Here is a 17671-nt window from a genome sequence, read left to right as displayed (position 1 = left end):
ATATACTGTATGGAGTACACAAGTTAAGAAAAAAATGTTCCTTACCTCCAGGACTTGTTACCAGCCGTGATGTACTCATCAAGTGCGTCATGCTCTATGCTCCTCCCATTTGTTTGGGTTTTTTTTTTAGTTCATATTGCTAGAGTGCATCTATTTCCTGGTGCATATACTCTGCCCTCCAACCCTCACTTTACTCACCTCCACCATCCCTTCTGCTATTCTCTGGTTCTTACTCCCCTACCCCTACTGCAGTGCTTTTTCCTCCTGTGCCCTGATCACATCCAAAGAGTCTGGCTTCTCTGGTGAGCCGTGATTGGGGTTGCTTCCTGCAATAACTGTCCCTAGAATAAAACATAGAAATGATGGCAGAAAAGGACCAAACGATCCAGTCTGCCCAGCAAGCTTATGGTAGCGTCTGCCGTGCTGTACAGGTCACCCCCCCTCCCCATATTTAGTTTCCCGGACAGTCAAAGTTTGGGTCCTTGTTGGTTGTGGTCTGAGTCCAGTTCCCCGTTACCTCTTGCCGTTGAAGCAGAGAGCAATGTTTGGAGTTGCATCAAAAGTATCAGCTTATAGGTTGATTACATTCCTAAGAACATTATGTTCCCTGCTTAACCTCTGTCAGTCTGGTTTGAAATAATACAATACTTCCTATCACAGAGCTAGAACACAGAGATCTTCCTAGTGCTGTGCAGCTCAGTCTCTGGATACTGGATCCAGGGTATCAGGGAGCCTGAGTAATATTCTTATATGGCTAATGTTTGAAGAGGGGGTGGGTATGGTATGGGGGGTGAAGAGGGAGGAGTGGGTAGGGGGAGGTGGGGGCGAGAATGGGACATATGCAGCGGCCAGGATGTCAAGGGGAGGGAATAACAAGTTGGATACTGGATACTCTGGATATTCATAATCTTTAGCTGACATGGTTTATGGTGAACGTGTATTAATTAGTTTTTGAGTGTTTTTTATTATCTCTTTAATGGTCAGTGTAACGTGAGAATGGATTTGCAGAGAACATGTTCCGTCATTGTAATCTTCTCAAAGAGTAAATTATAAAAAAAAAAAAAAAAAAAAGCACAGCAATCTATTCAGTCTCAGTTCTAGCCCCAATGCTGTTATGCTGAAAGTGCCAACACTGCCCTTCTGTCGTTCCCCCCCCACGACAGGCTCCTCCCCATGTTTTGTTGGACTAGGTCCAGCTGTTCAAAAGTTAGGGGAGGATGACAGCCAGACATCAGTACAATCTGATAAGTCTCTGTTCATATCAGAGAGGTTAGAAAATGCAGTGATGTTAGTAAAAATGACTTTCCTAGCTGGATTGCTTTATGCCAGCTCTTATAGATTAGTTTAAGTTGATAAACATGTACTAGGAATAGCCTATTGGTTAGAGCAGTGGGCTACGAACAGGAGACCAGGGTTCGAGTCCCGCTGCCGCTCCTTGTGACCTTGGGCAAGTCACTTTACCCTCCATTGCTTCAGGTACAAACTTAAATTGTAAGCCCTCTGGGGATAGGGAAATACCTACAGTACCTGAATGTAAACCGGTGTGATATCTCAGATTGAATGTTGGTATATAAATAAATACTGAGCAAGAAAAGATGTTATTGCCTCACAACTTTGAAGGAATCCTTAAGGAAGAGGTAACTCTTTTTTCCCCCCCCCCCATTGATTCCACAATCTGGCAATTAAAGAATGCCATTTTGTATTTTTATAAGACCAGGTAATGTTGAATGTATTGTCTTTCCCCGTGAGTCTTATTATGTAGTGCTGTAAAGCTGGGCTCTTCCTCATCTTATTGGATTTCGTTTGGATATTTGCACAAATATTGCTTTTTTTTTCTGTTTTCTCTATGCCAGAACATGGCATTAACCTGTCCACCCCTGTTCTGACCAGGTGGCATTGCTGGAGGCATCGAAATCTGTATCACTTTTCCTACAGAATATGTAAAAACACAGCTGCAACTGGATGAAAAGGCAAATCCTCCTCGATACAGGAGCATTGGTAAGGCAAAATATCAGATGCTAATTGAGCATAATTAAAATCCTTGAACAACCATAGTTCTAGAAAAGTTTCCTGCTTGTTGCTCAGTCACTTTCTAGTGTGTTGAAAGTTGATCACAGACAGGTGTCCTGTTAGATTAGAGGAACAGCTCTGTCTCCAGATTTAGTGCATGGACAAAAGGGCATGAGTAACTTTTTTGAAAAAGGGGATCCCTTACAAAGGTCCTGTTCTGTAGACTGCCACTGAAGACTTTAAGTGACCACATGAGGAAATTCAGCCTTTTGTCATAACGGGTGCACATGGCCATTGTCGGTACTCTCGGCATAGTGACATGGCAACTGAAATGTCTTGGGTGTGGAACTAATGCCAGTGCAACAGGGTCAAAGTGCGTAGTGTGAATTGCACCTCCACTGCCTATGCTTTTCCTGCTCTGAGAATGGAGCAGTATGCCTTTCACAAGTACTGTAATGGGAAAGCTCATACTCTTTTATTTCACTTAAATCTATCCCTGCTCCATCATGGGTGCAATGGTCCATATAAGGAAAGGAAATCGTTCATCTTCACATTGATAGGTTTGTTTTTTGGTTTTTTTTTTAATAAGTTTAGTAGCAGAATTTTTTATATTATACTTTTGAGGGAGCTAATATAAACTGGAACATGCAAGGCAACAATTGCATCAAGTTGCTATAAATGGTCTCTAAAAAATGGTATAAAGATTTACAGTGTACTGACTTGGTACCCAATTTCAAAACAGTTGCTCAGAAAACCCTGGGCCTTGCCTTGCAGGTCACTGTGTGCGGCTGACGGTACAGGATCACGGTGTGAAGGGCTTATACCGAGGTCTCAGTTCTTTGCTCTACGGCTCTATACCAAAGTCTGCAGTAAGGTAAGATACTATTTAGTGTGTTAGAAAATGTGAAAGCATGGGCCAGTCTGGCCCAGGATAACACAGGGAGACCTAGGTTTGTTCCGGGGCATGGCTCTTGCTCCTCAAGTTGGCAGATGAGCATCATTATAGTAGCCAGCAAATATTTAAGTATCCTGAATACTTATAGAAGTGTGTTTTTATATAATGCAAGTATATATGAGAAGAGAGAACATCTGTACTCTCAATGTCAACTTTTTTTTTTCTCCCTCTGCTTTTCAACTGAATAATTGGGGATTGCAAACTTTCTCCTTTGCCAGGGGTGACTTGCATGCCATGTACTTCTGCATTTCTTCCTCTCCCCCAATACTTTGAGGGTGGGAAAGCAGAGTGAGAGCATTTCTTGCACTTGCCCTGGGCCCCCTGTCCTTCTCAAGTTCCCTTGCCATCTCTCCCTTACTCCTGCAGCCCTTGGGACCAAAGTCATCGCCTTACCTGCCAAGAAAACCCACTCATCCCAGGCATGCAAGCAACTGGGTTCTTGAAATCCTGATATCTTGATGCATGGGGATTTATCAAAACCCGCACAAAGCTTTCTTTTGTAAAGGAAAAAAAATGGGGAAGGAGCTGCTGTTTTTAGTGGAACTGTGTGTAGAAGTTGTTATCCCAGGACAAGCAGGATGATAGTCCTCACAAATGGGTGACATCATCAGATGGAGTCCTGGTACGGAAAACTTCTGTCAAGATTTTCTAGAAACTTTTGGCTGGCACTGTGGGCCTACTGAGCATGCCCAGCATGCCATGATATTCTCAGCCACAGGGGTCTCCCTTCAATCTCTTTTTTTTCCGCCTTGCTGTAGCAAAGCAGATTGAACCCTGGAAAAAAATTCCCTCATTTCTCAAGGAAAGAAAACTTTCAGTCACATTTTTCTTCATAATTGGGTCTCCCTTCGACATAGTCTTGGTGAGTACATTTTTCAGATAGTGAGGTGACCGGAATCGATCAAAAACTATCGATTCCCACTGGTCATCGACCGTTATTAGGCCACAATTTTATCATGGCCTCTGGGTTTAAAAAATGTCCGGATTGTAACCGGACTATGTCCATCACTGACCCACATTATGTATGTGTTCTGTGCCTGGGATCAGGCCTTGACGTCCGGCCTTGCTCAACCTGTGCCCAGATGACACCGAAGGGCAGGCGTGTCCGTTTGGATAAGATGGAAGAATTGTTTAAAAAGATTCCTTCGACATCGTCCCCAAGGATAACACCTCCCTCGGTAACTAAACATCGAGGTGAAAAACGAACAGATGACCCTCCGTCACTGGCACCGTCGATATCCTCGATGGCATCTTTAGCATCGAAGAGTCATCGAGAAAAGAAGCAGCATCACCATCGACCCAACAGATAGCAAAGCATTGACGTCAGGATCGAAATCCATCGAGCCGATGCCAAAGAAGGTCCGTGTACTAGAGCCAATTCCACCGGCTGTACACTAGGAACCGCAGCGCTCTCCACCGGGTTCGGTGTCAGAGGATGTGCCACCACGAATCATCGTGGAAGTGCCAGCAGTACCTTCCCCAGTGGCAGTGGACACTACCCCGATTTCAAGGGAAGAAGTGACTAATTTAGTCCAACAAGCAGTCGTCGAGTCTTTGAGGAATATACAGCCTCCGACAGTGCCATCAGTACCGAAATCGGCATTAGACCAGTCAATTTTTCAGCCTTTGCTGAATAGACTCTATGCCTTGATAGGAGCCTTCCCTCCGACACTGGCACAGATTCCATCGATATAGCCATCAACGCCAATACACCCGCCGATGGCTCCAGGCATCCCGATTCCCGGATCATCGGAGGACGACAGGGAAGACTCTGATCCTGCCCCAGGACCATAGGGGCTTCATCGGCATCGAGTTCCGAAGACGCCATCGATGCCTTTCAAGGATCCATCGATGCCAATACATCCAGGTCCATTAGGGGATACAAGGAATAGATTTCCACCAATGCCATCTAGGCCCATCAATTCCCCATCGATGCCCTCACTACCAACAATGCCAAAACACATACCAACAAAAGCTGTGTTTAAATCAAAGCATCATATACAACCAGAGGATCCTGACTCCCCTTATCATCCTCAATATACACCTTGGAAGGATGTTGACACGGATACGGCGTCAGAGGAACTGCAATCAGAGCCCTCTCCACCAGAGGAGAGAGAGAAATCCCCTCCAGAAGATTTGTCATTTACAAATTTTATTAAGGAAATGGCAGATACAATTCATTTTGAATTGATCAGAGGAGGATACCAGACATAAGACCCTAGAAGTCCTGCAGTTCGTGGATGCACCGAAGGAAATTATGGCTATCCCAATCCATGAAGTCCTTTTGGAACTAGAACAGTGAATGTGGGAACATCCCTGCTCAGTCCCAGCAGTGAATAGGAGAACAGATGCCACTTATTTAGTGCAGCATGCTCAGGGTACCAAAACCCCCCAACTACCTCACCATTCGATAGTGGTAGAATCTGCTCAGAAGAAGGCCCGAAAACAAAAACCTCATTCCTCTGTCTCACCAGGGAAGGAGCAATGCTTTTTGGATACCTTAGGGAAGAAGGTCTATCAAGGTTCCATACTGGTAGCACGCATTGCAGCATACCAGCTGTATATGACACAATACAAAAGAAACTTGTGGAAACAAGTACAGGGTATTGTGGATAACCTCCCACAGCAACATCAACTATCTTTGGCTACATTAGTTGAAAAAGGATTAGAATCTGGCAAACACGAGGTGAGAGCAGCTTACGACGTATTTGAGACATCAACTCGCCTATCTGCCTCTGCATAAATGCGAGACGATGGGCCTGACTCAAGGCCTCTGACCTCAGACAGGAAGTTCAGGAAAGGCTAGCAGATCTCCCTTGTGTTGGAGACAATCTTTTCGGTGAAAAGATCCAAGCTACGGTATCTCAGTTGAAAGATCGTCATGAGACTCTCCAACAGCTCTCCAAATTGCCAGCAGATCAGCCATCTTCCCTAAGACCACCTCGCAGGGACACGAGGCGACCCTTCTACAGACCTAGAAGGTATTACCCACCTGCCTCTTCAGCACGTCAGTACCGTCCCTCACAGAGAGGACGTCCACATCAGCCGAAGCAACAAAAAACCCAGCCACCACCCCAAACTGGACCAGCGGCGGGTTTTTGAACCGAGCCAAGAGAACAGCAGCCTCTTTCTAAACCCTATGCCCTCCCTACCAGTCGGTCTACTTCATTATTTCCAACACCAATGGAGTCGCATCACAAAAGACCAATGGGTATTAGCCATACTAAATTGGAGATATCTCCTAAAATGCAACACGATACCCCCACATTCTCCTCCCATTCCACTTTGGACAAACATAGTCATCTCACCTCAATTCCAAGTAGAACTCTCTACTTTGCTGACCGCCAGGGGCATCGAACCAGTGCCCTGGTCTCAACAAGGGACAGGGTTCTACTCCCGCTATTTCCTCATTCCAAAGAAAACGGGCGGCCTTCGTCCTATCGTAGACCTCCCCAATCTCAACAAATTTCTTCACAAAGAAAATTTTTGAATGGTATCCCTGGGAACCATCCTTCCATTGCTTCAAAAGGGAGATTGGCTCTGTTCTCTGGATCTTCAAGACGCTTATGCTCACATACCAATTTCCATACAACATCACAAGTACCTATGATTTGTAGTGGGAAAGAATCATTACCCGTATAGAGTCCTTCCATTTGGCCTAGCCTCTGCCCCTCGAGTATTCACAAAATGTCTAGCAGTGGTGGCCGCACATCTAAGAAAAAACAGTATTCATGTTTTTCCATACCTAGACGATTGTTTAATCAGGAGTCCATCCCAACAGGAAGCGCTGTCTGCCTTGAAAACCACAATAACACTATTACACCTTCTGGGATTTCTCATCAATTAACCAAAATCCCACATCGAGCCATCTCAACTCCTCACATTCATCGGAGCAGACCTCGACACCAGTGGCGAAAGCTTCTCTTCTAAGCGACCGTGCCGACAATCTGACATGCTTGGCGTACGTTATAATTCATCACCAGTTCGCATCCGCCCATCAAATTCTGGTACTACTAGGACACATGGCCTCGACAGTACACGTCACTCCTATGGCAAAGTTAGCCATGAGAAGAACCCAATGGACTTTGAAATCTCAATGGCTACAAGCTTTCCAACCACTGTCATACACCATTCAAATCATCCACCAGCTGCGCCTATCGCTCCACTGGTGGACAAATCAAACAGCATTGAAAGCTGGTCTCCCATTCCAACCGGCAAATCCGCAAGTCATCCTGTCTACAGATGCCTCCAACTTTGGATGGGGAGCTCACGTCAACAATCCTCAAACACAAGGGACGTGGACTATGCTCGAAAAGCAGTAGCAAATAAACTTCTTGGAACTTCGAGCAATGAGAGATGCCCTTTATGCTTTCAAAGACTGCCTCTCAAACAAGACTGTGCTGATACAAACAGACAACATAGTAGCAATGTGGTACATAAACAAACAAGAAGGCACGGGCTCTTATCTGCTATGCCAGAAAGCAGTACAGATTTGGGCTTGGGCTCTAGAGCATTCCATACATCTCCGAGCAACTTATCTGGTGGGCATCAAAAACATCCTAGCGGACGATCTCAGTCGACATTTTAATCCCCACGAATGGTTGCTGGACCCACGTGTAGCGAGCAAAATCTTTCAACGCTGGGGTCGCCCAACCATAGACCTCTTTGCATCCACACTGAATCACAAAGTGGAAAGGTTCTGCTCCCTCCACGGACGTTGACAAACAGTCCCCAGGGACGCATTTGCTCGCCCCTGGATCACAGGTCTTCTATATGCGTATCCTCCAATTCCGCTCATAGCGCAAACTCTCGTGAAGCTACAATAGGACAGAGGGACGATGATCCTTATAGCCCCGTACTGGCCTCAACAAGTATGGTTTTCCATACTGCTCGACCTCTCGATCTCACAACCAATCCGCCTGGGCACAGAGCCCACTCTCATTACTCAGAATCAGGGCAAGTTGCATCATCCCAACCTGACAACTCTTGCCCTAACAGCTTGGATGTTGAAAGCTTAATTCTGCAACCGCTTAATCTTTCAACACAAGTCTCTCAAGTTCTAGTAGCTTCATGAAAGCCTTCCACACGTAAATCCTACCACTTTAAGTGGACTAGATTTACAAAATGGTGCACACAAAAGGGTATAGAACCTTTCTCCTGCCCCACTCTTCTTTACTAGATTACCTATACCACCTGTCGGATACTGGTCTCCAGACATCCTCTGTAAGGGTACACCGAAGTGCCATAGCAGCGTACCACAAGGGAATAGGAGATGCGCCAATAACAGCACAACCCCTAGTAAGTCGGTTCATGAGAGGCTTACTTCACCTTAAACCTCCCATTTGACCACTGGTCACTGAATGGGACCTGAATTTAGTACTAACAAGGCTCATGCGCTCACTGTTCGAGCCTCTACACTCTTGTGAGGAAAAATTCCTTACATGGAAGGTGCTTTTCTTAGTAGTCATTACATAGAAACATAGAAATGACGGCAGAAGAAGACCAAACGGCCCATCCAGTCTGCCCAGTAAGCTTCACACATTTTTTCTCTCATACTTATCTGTTTCTTTTAGCTCTTGGTTCTATTTCCCTTCCTCCCCCACCATTAATGTAGAGAGCAGTGATGGAGCTGCATCCAAGTGAAATATCTAGCTTGATTAGTTAGGGGGTAGTAGGGGTAGTAACCGCTGCAATAAGCAAGCTACACCCATGCTTATTTGTTTTAACCCAGACTATGTTATACAGCCCTTATTGGTTGTTTTTCTTCTCCCCTGCCGTTGAAGCAGAGAGCTATGCTGGATATGCATCTAAAATGAAGTATCAGGCACATTTCGTTTGGGGTAGTAACCGCCGTAACAAGCCAGCTACTCCCGGCTTTGTGAGTGCAAATCCTTTTTTCCACATTTCCTCTTGCTGTTGAAGCTTAGAGTGATGTTGGAGTCACAGTAACCATGTGTATGTTTATTGAATAAGGGTATTGTGTCCAGGCAGTAGCCATCATTCTGGCGAGTCACCCACTCTTCATTGGCGGCCTCTTGACTTTATGGATCCACAGTGTTTATCCCACGCCCCTTTGAAGTCCTTCACAGTTCTGGTCTTCACCACTTCCTCCGGAAGGGCATTCCAGGCATCCACCACCCTCTCCGTGAAGAAATACTTCCTGACATTGGTTCTGAATCTTCCTCCCTGGAGCTTCAAATCGTGACCCCTGGTTCTGCTGATTTTTTTCTTATGGTAAAGGTTTGTCGTTGCCTTTGGATCATTAAAACCTTTCAAGTATCTGAAAGTCTGTATCATATCTCCTCTGCTCCTCCTTTCCTCCAGGGTGTACATATTTAGATTCTTCAATCTCTCCTCGTACGTCATCCGATGAAGATCCTCCACCTTCCTGGTCGCCCTTCTCTGTACCGCTTCCATCTTGTCTTTGTCTTTTTGTAGATACGGTCTCCAGAACTGAACACAGTACTCCAGGTGAGGCCTCACCAAGGACCTGTACAAGGGAATAATCACTTCCCTTTTCTTACTTGATATTCCTCTCTCTATGCAGCCCAGCATTCTTCTGGCTTTTGCTATCGCCTTGTCGCATTGTTTCGCAGACTTCATATCATTAGACACTATCACCCCAAGGTCCCTCTCCTGCTCCGTGCACATCAGCCTTTCCCCCCCCATCGAATACAGTTCATTCGGATTTCCACTCCCCATATGCATGACTTTGCACTTCTTGGCATTGAATCTCAGCTGCCATATCTTCGACCACTCTTCCAGTTTCCTTAGATCCCGTCTCATTCTCTCCACTCCTTCCGGCGTGTCCACTCTGTTGCAGATCTTAGTGTCATCCGCAAAAAGACAAACCTTACCTTCTATCCCGTCCGCAATGTCGCTCACAAAGATATTGAACAGGACCGGTCCCAACACCGATCCTTGCGGTACACCACTTAAAACCGCTCTCTCTTCAGAGAAGGTTCCATTTACCATTACACATTGTCTTCTGTCCATCAACCAATTTGCAATCCAGGTCACCACCTCGGCACTCACTCCCAAGCTTCTCGTTTTATTGACCAGTCTCCTGTGCGGAACCATATCAAAAGCTTTGCTGAAATCCAAGTATATGATATCGAGTGCTCTTCCTCGATCCAAGTCCTTGGTTACCCAGTCAAAAAAGTCAATCAGATTTGTTTGACAGGATCTTCCCCTGGTGAATCCATGTTGCCTCTGGTCCATCAATTCTCCAGACTGTAGATAGTTCACTATTCTCTCTTTCAGCAGTGACTCCATTACTTTTCCCACCACCGAAGTGAGGCTAACCGGTCTGTAGTTGCCAGCCTCCTCCCTGTTCCCACTCTTGTGAAGCGGGACCACCACCGCTCTTCTCCAATCACTCGGCACCACTCCCGTTTCAAGGGATCTATTGAACAGGTCACACAGCGGACCCGCCAGAACATCTCTGAGCTCCCTCAATATCCTTGGATGAATCCCATCAGGCCCCATGGCTTTGTCCACTTTCAGGTTCTTTAGCTCTTCCCACACATTTTCTACTGTAAAAGGATTTTCATCTATTCCATTTCCTTCCAGTTTCTTGTTGTGTAGAGATGGTCCTTCTCCAGGGTCTTCTTTAGTGAACACAGAGCTGAAGTATTCGTTTAATATTTCTGCCATTTCTTCGTCTCTCTCCACACATTGATCATTATCACCTTTCAATTTCACTATACCACTTTGGACCTTTCTCTTTTCGCTGATGTATCCGAAAAATGTTTTGTCACCATTTTTTATCTCCTTGGCAATCCTCTCTTCCGCTTGACTTTTTGCCAACTTGATTAATTTCTTTGTCTCCCTCAGTTGAATCAAATATTCTTCTTTGTGTTCCTCCCTTTGGGATCTTTTATATTTCTTGAATGCTGTTCTTTTAGCTTTAATTTTGTCAGCCACCTCCTTTGAGAACCAGATAGGTTTCAATTTTCTTTTGCTTTTCTTTACATTTCTAACATATAGAGTAGTTGCCTTGGTGATTGCTCGTTTTAGATTGGTCCACTGCTGCTCCACATCTCTCTCGTTCTCCCATCCTTTTAGTTCTTCCTCCAGGTACTTACCCATTTCCTCAAAGTCCGTGTTTTTGAACTGTAAAACTCGGGTCTTTGTGGTTCTTTTCCCTATTCTTTTAGTGATATTAAACCATACCGTTTGATGATCACTGGTGCTGAGGTGGGTGCCCACCTGGACATCGGAGACATTATCTCCATTAGTGAGCACTAAGTCGAGTATAGTTCCTTCTCTTGTGGGTTCCAACACCATTTGTTTGAACAAAGATACTTGCATGGCATCCACTATTGCTCTACTATTTTTAGTTTCTGCAGATGGGATTTTCCAGTCTACATCTGGCATATTAAAGTCACCCACGATCACCACTTCTCCCTTCTTACCTATCTTATGGAGGTCTTCAACCAGATCTCTGTCCAGCTCTTCCTTTTGGTTTGGAGGCCTGTAAACCACTCCAATATAAATGGATGCTCCGTCATCTTTTTTTAGGTCGACCCATATTGCTTCTTCCTTGCCCCAACTTCCTTGCAGCTCAGATGCTTGGATGTTGTTTCTGATATAAAGAGCCACACCTCCCCCTTTTCTATCCTCTCTGTCCTTCCTTAACAAGTTATAGCCTGGTATTGTTGTATCCCAATCATGAGATTCTGTGAACCATGTCTCTGTGATAGCAACAATGTCCAATTCTGCCTCAGCCATTAGGGCCTGCAGATCTGGGATTTTATTTCCCAAACTATGAGCATTTGTGGTCATAGCCTTCCAGGTACTCTCTTTAAGGTTATTGCTTTTCCTGGACTCCTTATGAGATTTTATTTGAGATTTGTTATTCACTTCACTCTTTCCTTTTGCAGTTGTGCCACTGTTGACAGAGTTATCCATCTCAATTAGATTTTTCTTTTGGTTATGGATCTTGAAATTCTGCATGCATTGTGTTTGTTTTCTCTTTTCTGGCACACAGATGGACAGCCAACAGGTACACCCTCCCACTCAAACAGGTCATTAAGAAATTATTTAAAATCCAGGAATACAGTGGGCTCTGGTAGAATTAGACCTGTGATGAGGAGACACACAATGTACCAAATGCAAAAAGAACAAAAAGCCTTCTCTATATTAGAAACTGAAGAAGTTCTTGAGAAAAACATTGAACACTTCAATGTTTTTCTCAAGAACTTCTTCAGTTTCTAATATAGAGAAGGCTTTTTGTTCTTTTTGCATTTGGTACATTGTGTGTCTCCTCATCACAGGTCTAATTCTACCAGAGCCCACTGTATTCCTGGATTTTAAATAATTTCTTAATGACCTGTTTGAGTGGGAGGGTGTACCTGTTGGCTGTCCATCTGTCAAGAATGGGTGACTGTGGGTCCTACCTGAGCCTAATGAATCTCTTTTTCTTGACTTCTGGTTTCTCTGTGATGTTGGGGAATTATTTTCTGAGTAATGCAATGTGGGTGTAATTCTTGTAATTGAAGCTAATTGAGCTTTAACCTCATTCAGCTCCTTTTTCAAAGAAGATAGTTGTGCACAAATTGGGCAAGCTCTAAGTTTCCAGATGCTTTCCCTCAGAATAAAGGCTCCACAGCAGTTACATTGGATAATCCTCATTTTGGTAAGTTTTGACATTTGATGAATAGCAATTATGGAAATACTAAATTTACCTTGTTGCCATTTATGAATCTAGGCAGGTTATATAAGAAACACAAACCTAGGGGTGGGTGGGTAGAGGGGTAGGGTAGGAGGGTGTTAAACAGGTAAAGCAGACTAACAGCCCTCCCAAATATCTATTTCAGTTGTGCTTTTTTTTTTTTTTTTAAAGACAGTGCACAAGTTTTGGCAGATATAATGCCCTACTTCTAAGCACAGATAACAGATAACAACCAAAATGGACTTAACTTTAGCAGGAAAGGTTCTGGTTCATTTGAGATCCCAGCTCCAAATCGGCTAGAAGGGTCGGCTAGAAGGGTCAATGAGTTGCAAGCTCTCGTCACATACTCGCCCTACACAAGGTTCCTGCATGACAGAGTAGTCCTTTGCACTCACCCCAAATTCTTACTAAAAGTAGTGACAGACTTTCATATAAATCAATCCATAGTCTTGCCTACATTCTTTCCATGACCTCGCTCTCACCAGGGAGAGAGAGTCTTACACACCTTGGACTGTAAACGTGCATTAGCTTTTTACCTGAACAGCACAGCGGTCCATAGGAAATCCACCCAACTCTTTTTTTTTTTTTTTTGTTTCTTTTGACAAAAATAAACCAGGAGTTGCGGTAGGAAAACACTCTCTCCAACTGGCTAGCATACTGTATTGAATTCTGGTTATGAAAAAGCAAAGATTCCTCTCCAGGGGCGAGTAAAAGCACATTCAGTAAGGGCTATGTCAACATCAGTAGCACACTATCGTTCAGTGCCCTTTCTTGACATATGTAAAGCTGCAACATGGAGTTCCCTTCACACCTTTGCAGCTCATTATTGTTTGGACAAAGAAGGACGACAAGATTCAGCCTTTGGACAATCTGTCTTAAAGAACTTATTTCCATTATAACACCAATTCCTTCTACATCCATTCTACTGTGATTTCAGGCTGCCTCATTTTTTCCAGCAGTACACCAGTTGTTGTGCTCATTGCACAAGTTGTATGCTGTTGATACAATATAAGAATGACTCAGCCTGTAGCTTGCTAATCCCCCATATGTGAGGACTACATCCTCACTACATCCTGCTGTCCTGGGATAACACTTATTACAAGGTAAGCAATTTTGCTTTGTGGTGTGTGTCTTGCTAGCAAATGCTTCCTGGCTCTGAGCTCTACAGAGCCACAGGCAGTATCACAAGGGGTATCTGACAAGGCTAGCCCACCAGCATACCACTCAGTAAATTAGCAGGGACAGGTCACGTCAGCCTGATCTTAAAACCTATCTTATGCCACATAGAGGGGCTGAAAAAAATACGTTATTCTAGTTTTAAAGTCGGGGTAAACTTCTTGAAAACATGTTGGTAGATTTTTGTATTAAACTCCTGGGAGCAGGATGCTGGGCTTGGCAAGACCCTTGGTCTCAGCTCAAGCCTTACCAATATATTTCACAAAAGACTTCAATTGATATGAGCTGCAAAATGTGCTTTGAGACTGAAATTTTGCATACAAATAATTGAGGGTTTTCCCATTACGTCCGTGTTGTGTGGTTACCATTTTTTTAAAATAGAATTGAATACTTATTGTGTGGTTAAAACCTCTTTTCCTAAGAATGTGGCAATGAGAATGTAATTTAAGCACTTACAGTATATTCTGCTATCCTTAATTAGGAAGGATAAGTCATAATTACATTATTGAAACACAAAAAATTCTGTCTACAAATAGATACAAAATGTTCTTGTACGTCTTTTAAATTTTCTCCAATCCAAATTTTGAAAATAGTCAAGATAATATATTTGATTTATATTTCATTTTTTCAGGTACTGTGGGTATCTCCCTATCCCAAAAGGGATGCTGGAGGCAATAGTGGATAGTCAACCAAATATTAAGGGCTCCAGCTCAAATTCAGATCCCCACACCAAAACAGGAGGAGGGTGATTACCCAGGGTACCAGGCTGGGGGGATGCCAAGCTGTCCTCTTGAGTCAGCAAGAATGCCCGTCCAAAAGTGAAAGAGGGTATGTGAAGGTGTGCCAAAAGCAGTCCTTGCCAAGGGCACTTTTTTTTTTATGTCTAGAGACTGCCCTGCTCAGTGGTTTCAGAAATGCTGTAGTGGACGGTAACCTTATTGGTCAGCCGCTTTAGGAAATAAATCTATGTACCTTGGGAACTTGTAGAAATAAACAAGCCACGAGGGAGGGAATTGTCAAAGCACAGTGTTCTGATCTGTGCTCTTGGCTTGTTCCATCATTGGATTTGGTAGTCGGTGGATATGATGCAGCAATATGGAATACAAAAAAGTAAACTTAAGAGGTAACTTTCAAAAGTATTTACTCAACGTGTGTCAAACCTCTTGAAAATGACCTCTGTTTGATAACCTAATGTCCCTCTAATCTTGTGAATGAGCAGCAATTAGGAGGCTCATATCAGTGCATGAGACTTCTCTATAAATTGCTAGTTTCCTCCAGCCAAGGAAACGCCTACATCTATTTTATGATAGTGTCTCTGGTTTTATATATCTGTAATTTAACACATCTGATGATCATCCTAAAGCGTTCATTAAGGCAAGATATAAACTTAACAAATCTTTTAACAATTCTAAAGTGTATGGAGTTCTTGAAGTTGCTTGTTTACATTGGTGGAGAAAACATTTTATTCTCTGCAGGTTTGGCATGTTTGAGTTCTTGAGTAATTATGCAAAGAATTCGGATGGAAAACTGGACAGCAGAGCAAGTTTACTTTGTGGACTTGGAGCTGGCATTGCAGAGGCTGTGCTAGTGGTTTGTCCAATGGAAACAATCAAGGTAAGCAAAATGCCAAGCTACAAAAATCTAGAACACTTAAGAACATAAGAACATGCCATGCTGGGTCAGACCAAGGGTCCATCAAGCCCAGCATCCTGTCTCCAATAGTGGCCAATCCAGGCCATAAGAACCTGGCAAGTACCCAAACACTAAAGATCCCATGCTACTGATGCAATTAATAGCAGTGGCTATTCCCCAAGTCAACTTGATTGATAGCCATTAATGGACTTCTCCTCCAAGAACTTACCCAAACCTTTTTTCCTGTACGTACCCGGATCAGTCCTGATAATAGGTTAAGCCCCCGTTCCAGCAGGTGGAGACAAACCAAAGTTCTAAGGGCAGCCCATATAAGGACGGAACCCACCCAGGAACCCTCAGTATTTGTCTGTCTCCAGCAGGTGGAACAGCTCACCCTTTGGTTCCCTGTTTAGCTTGCCCTCTGTGTTTTCTTTCCTCTCCTTTCTCTGGGGCAAGCTCACGCAAGTACTCTAATTTACTTCTTAATTTAAAAAAAAAAAAAAAAAGATTTTTTTTTTTTTCTCTGACTGACTGGGTCAGGGCAGACAGTTCTGTCTCCCTCGCTCTTGGGGTTCCTAGGGAGGGCTTTGCCCCTTGATTTCTGTCAGCCTAGGTTCCCTTCCCGGTGACCTAGTGTGGGTGATACTGGTGGTGCCAGTCTCTCTCTCCCCACGTTTGTATCTGCTGCCGTGCCCCGAGATGCCCATACCTCGGTGGAGCTTCAGGGAGGATTATATACCCCTGCCTTGTGAATGCAATGAATATTAATGTGAATAACTGTTTTTTGTTTTCCCAAGCTTTCCCAGACCCGACCCGACCCATTTTTCATCGGAATTTGTCCTTTTATTGCATGAATCTTACTTGGCCAGCTTACAGAGGGAGGTAGCTCCCCTTCCTCCGAACCCTCCTCCTTTGCCTGTGCCGTCACCTGATGTGGTTCCGGACCCTTAGGGGCCCGTTTAGGGTTCGTGTGGTCCCGGGTGCCCCCCCCACCTCCCTTAGACCCGTTTGTTGGGGATAATGATACCACAGCCCAAGCCCTCCCCCCCTGCTGGAGGGAGACGACCCCCGTGTCCTGCGCTTATTTCAGCGGGAGGAACTGGAGCCCCTTATTCCTTTCGTTCGCCAAGAATTGGGAATTGATGCCCCACCAGATGATTCTGTGGCGGCAGCGATGACACCAAACGCGGACCCAGTGCTGGCGGGACTCAGGGAGTTACCGCGTAATTTCCCGTTTCATCCAATGCACCGCCTGCTTCTCCTCAGGGAATGGGAGTCCCCAGAGGCGGGGCTTCGAGTTGGTAGGGCTATGGATAAGCTGTTACCCGCTACCTGAGGGACTGTCTGGACATGTTAAAGATTCCTAAAGTAGATTCTTCTGTCACCGCAGTGACAAAATGTACCACCATCCCTGTGGTGGGCGCTACTGCATTATGGGATGTGCAAGACCGTAAGCTTGAATTTTATTTGAAACGCATTTTTGAGGTTTTAGCGCTCTGAGTCCGGGCGACTATTTGCAGCAGTCTCATGCAGCGGGCAAGCCTTAGGTGGATGCAACAGTTACCCAGGCAGAGCAGTTACCCAGGCAGAGCAGGCTGAGCGTTTGGAGGGTGCTATAGCCTATGGTGCGGATGCCCTCTATGACTTGCTTCGTGTCCAGGCGAAGGCTATGGTTTCTGTGGTCTCGGCCAGACGTCTTCTTTGGCTACATAATTGGTGAGCTGATGCTTCTTCGAAACCTCAATTGGGCACTCTTCCTTTCAAGGGCAAGTTGCTTTTTGGTGAGGACCTAGAGCAGCTTATCAAATCCTTAGGTGAGAACAAGGTCCACAAGCTACCAGAGGACCGTCCCAAACAGTCGAAGTCTTTCTTCCCAACTCACACTCGTTTCAGGGGGAACCACCGTTACGGCAATAGGTCTCGTGGCTCCTTCCCCGGGGGGGGGGGGGGGGGTTCCAGGTCCCAGTCTTGGTCCCATTCCTTTCGCGGCTGTTGAGGTTTCCGGGATGGCCATCAGCAACACATGCCCACTAAGTCAGCTCCCCAATGAGATTCGGCCGGTCCATTCCTCCGAACGAAACTTAGGTGGGCATCGTTCTCTGTTTCTCGAGGAGTGGGCCAAAATCACTTCCGATCTCTGGATCCTCGAGGTGATAGAACACGGTTACGCGTTACTTTGCTAGGGACCTGACGGATCTATATATCATGTCCCCTTGCGGCCG

At 44.8% G+C, this 17671-nt stretch overlaps 1 protein-coding gene across 1 annotated transcript in view; it reads left to right on the top strand.

The window, feature by feature from the left end:
• The window catches only part of LOC115097297 (tricarboxylate transport protein, mitochondrial-like), a 60126-nt gene that overhangs the window by 24043 nt on the left and 18412 nt on the right, over positions 1–17671 (top strand). Inside the window, exons 2-4 of the mRNA XM_029612996.1 lie at positions 1891–1998; positions 2785–2884; positions 15293–15431. Of these exons, the coding sequence (XP_029468856.1) occupies positions 1891–1998; positions 2785–2884; positions 15293–15431 (347 nt within the window). The remainder of the gene's footprint in view (positions 1–1890; positions 1999–2784; positions 2885–15292; positions 15432–17671) is intronic.

This window comes from Rhinatrema bivittatum, chromosome 8 (assembly GCF_901001135.1).
Source record: "Rhinatrema bivittatum chromosome 8, aRhiBiv1.1, whole genome shotgun sequence".
Classification (NCBI taxonomy): Eukaryota; Metazoa; Chordata; class Amphibia; order Gymnophiona; family Rhinatrematidae; genus Rhinatrema; species Rhinatrema bivittatum.
The sequence above is the reverse complement of the archived record's forward strand: the minus strand, read 5'-3'. Positions and strand labels throughout refer to the sequence as shown.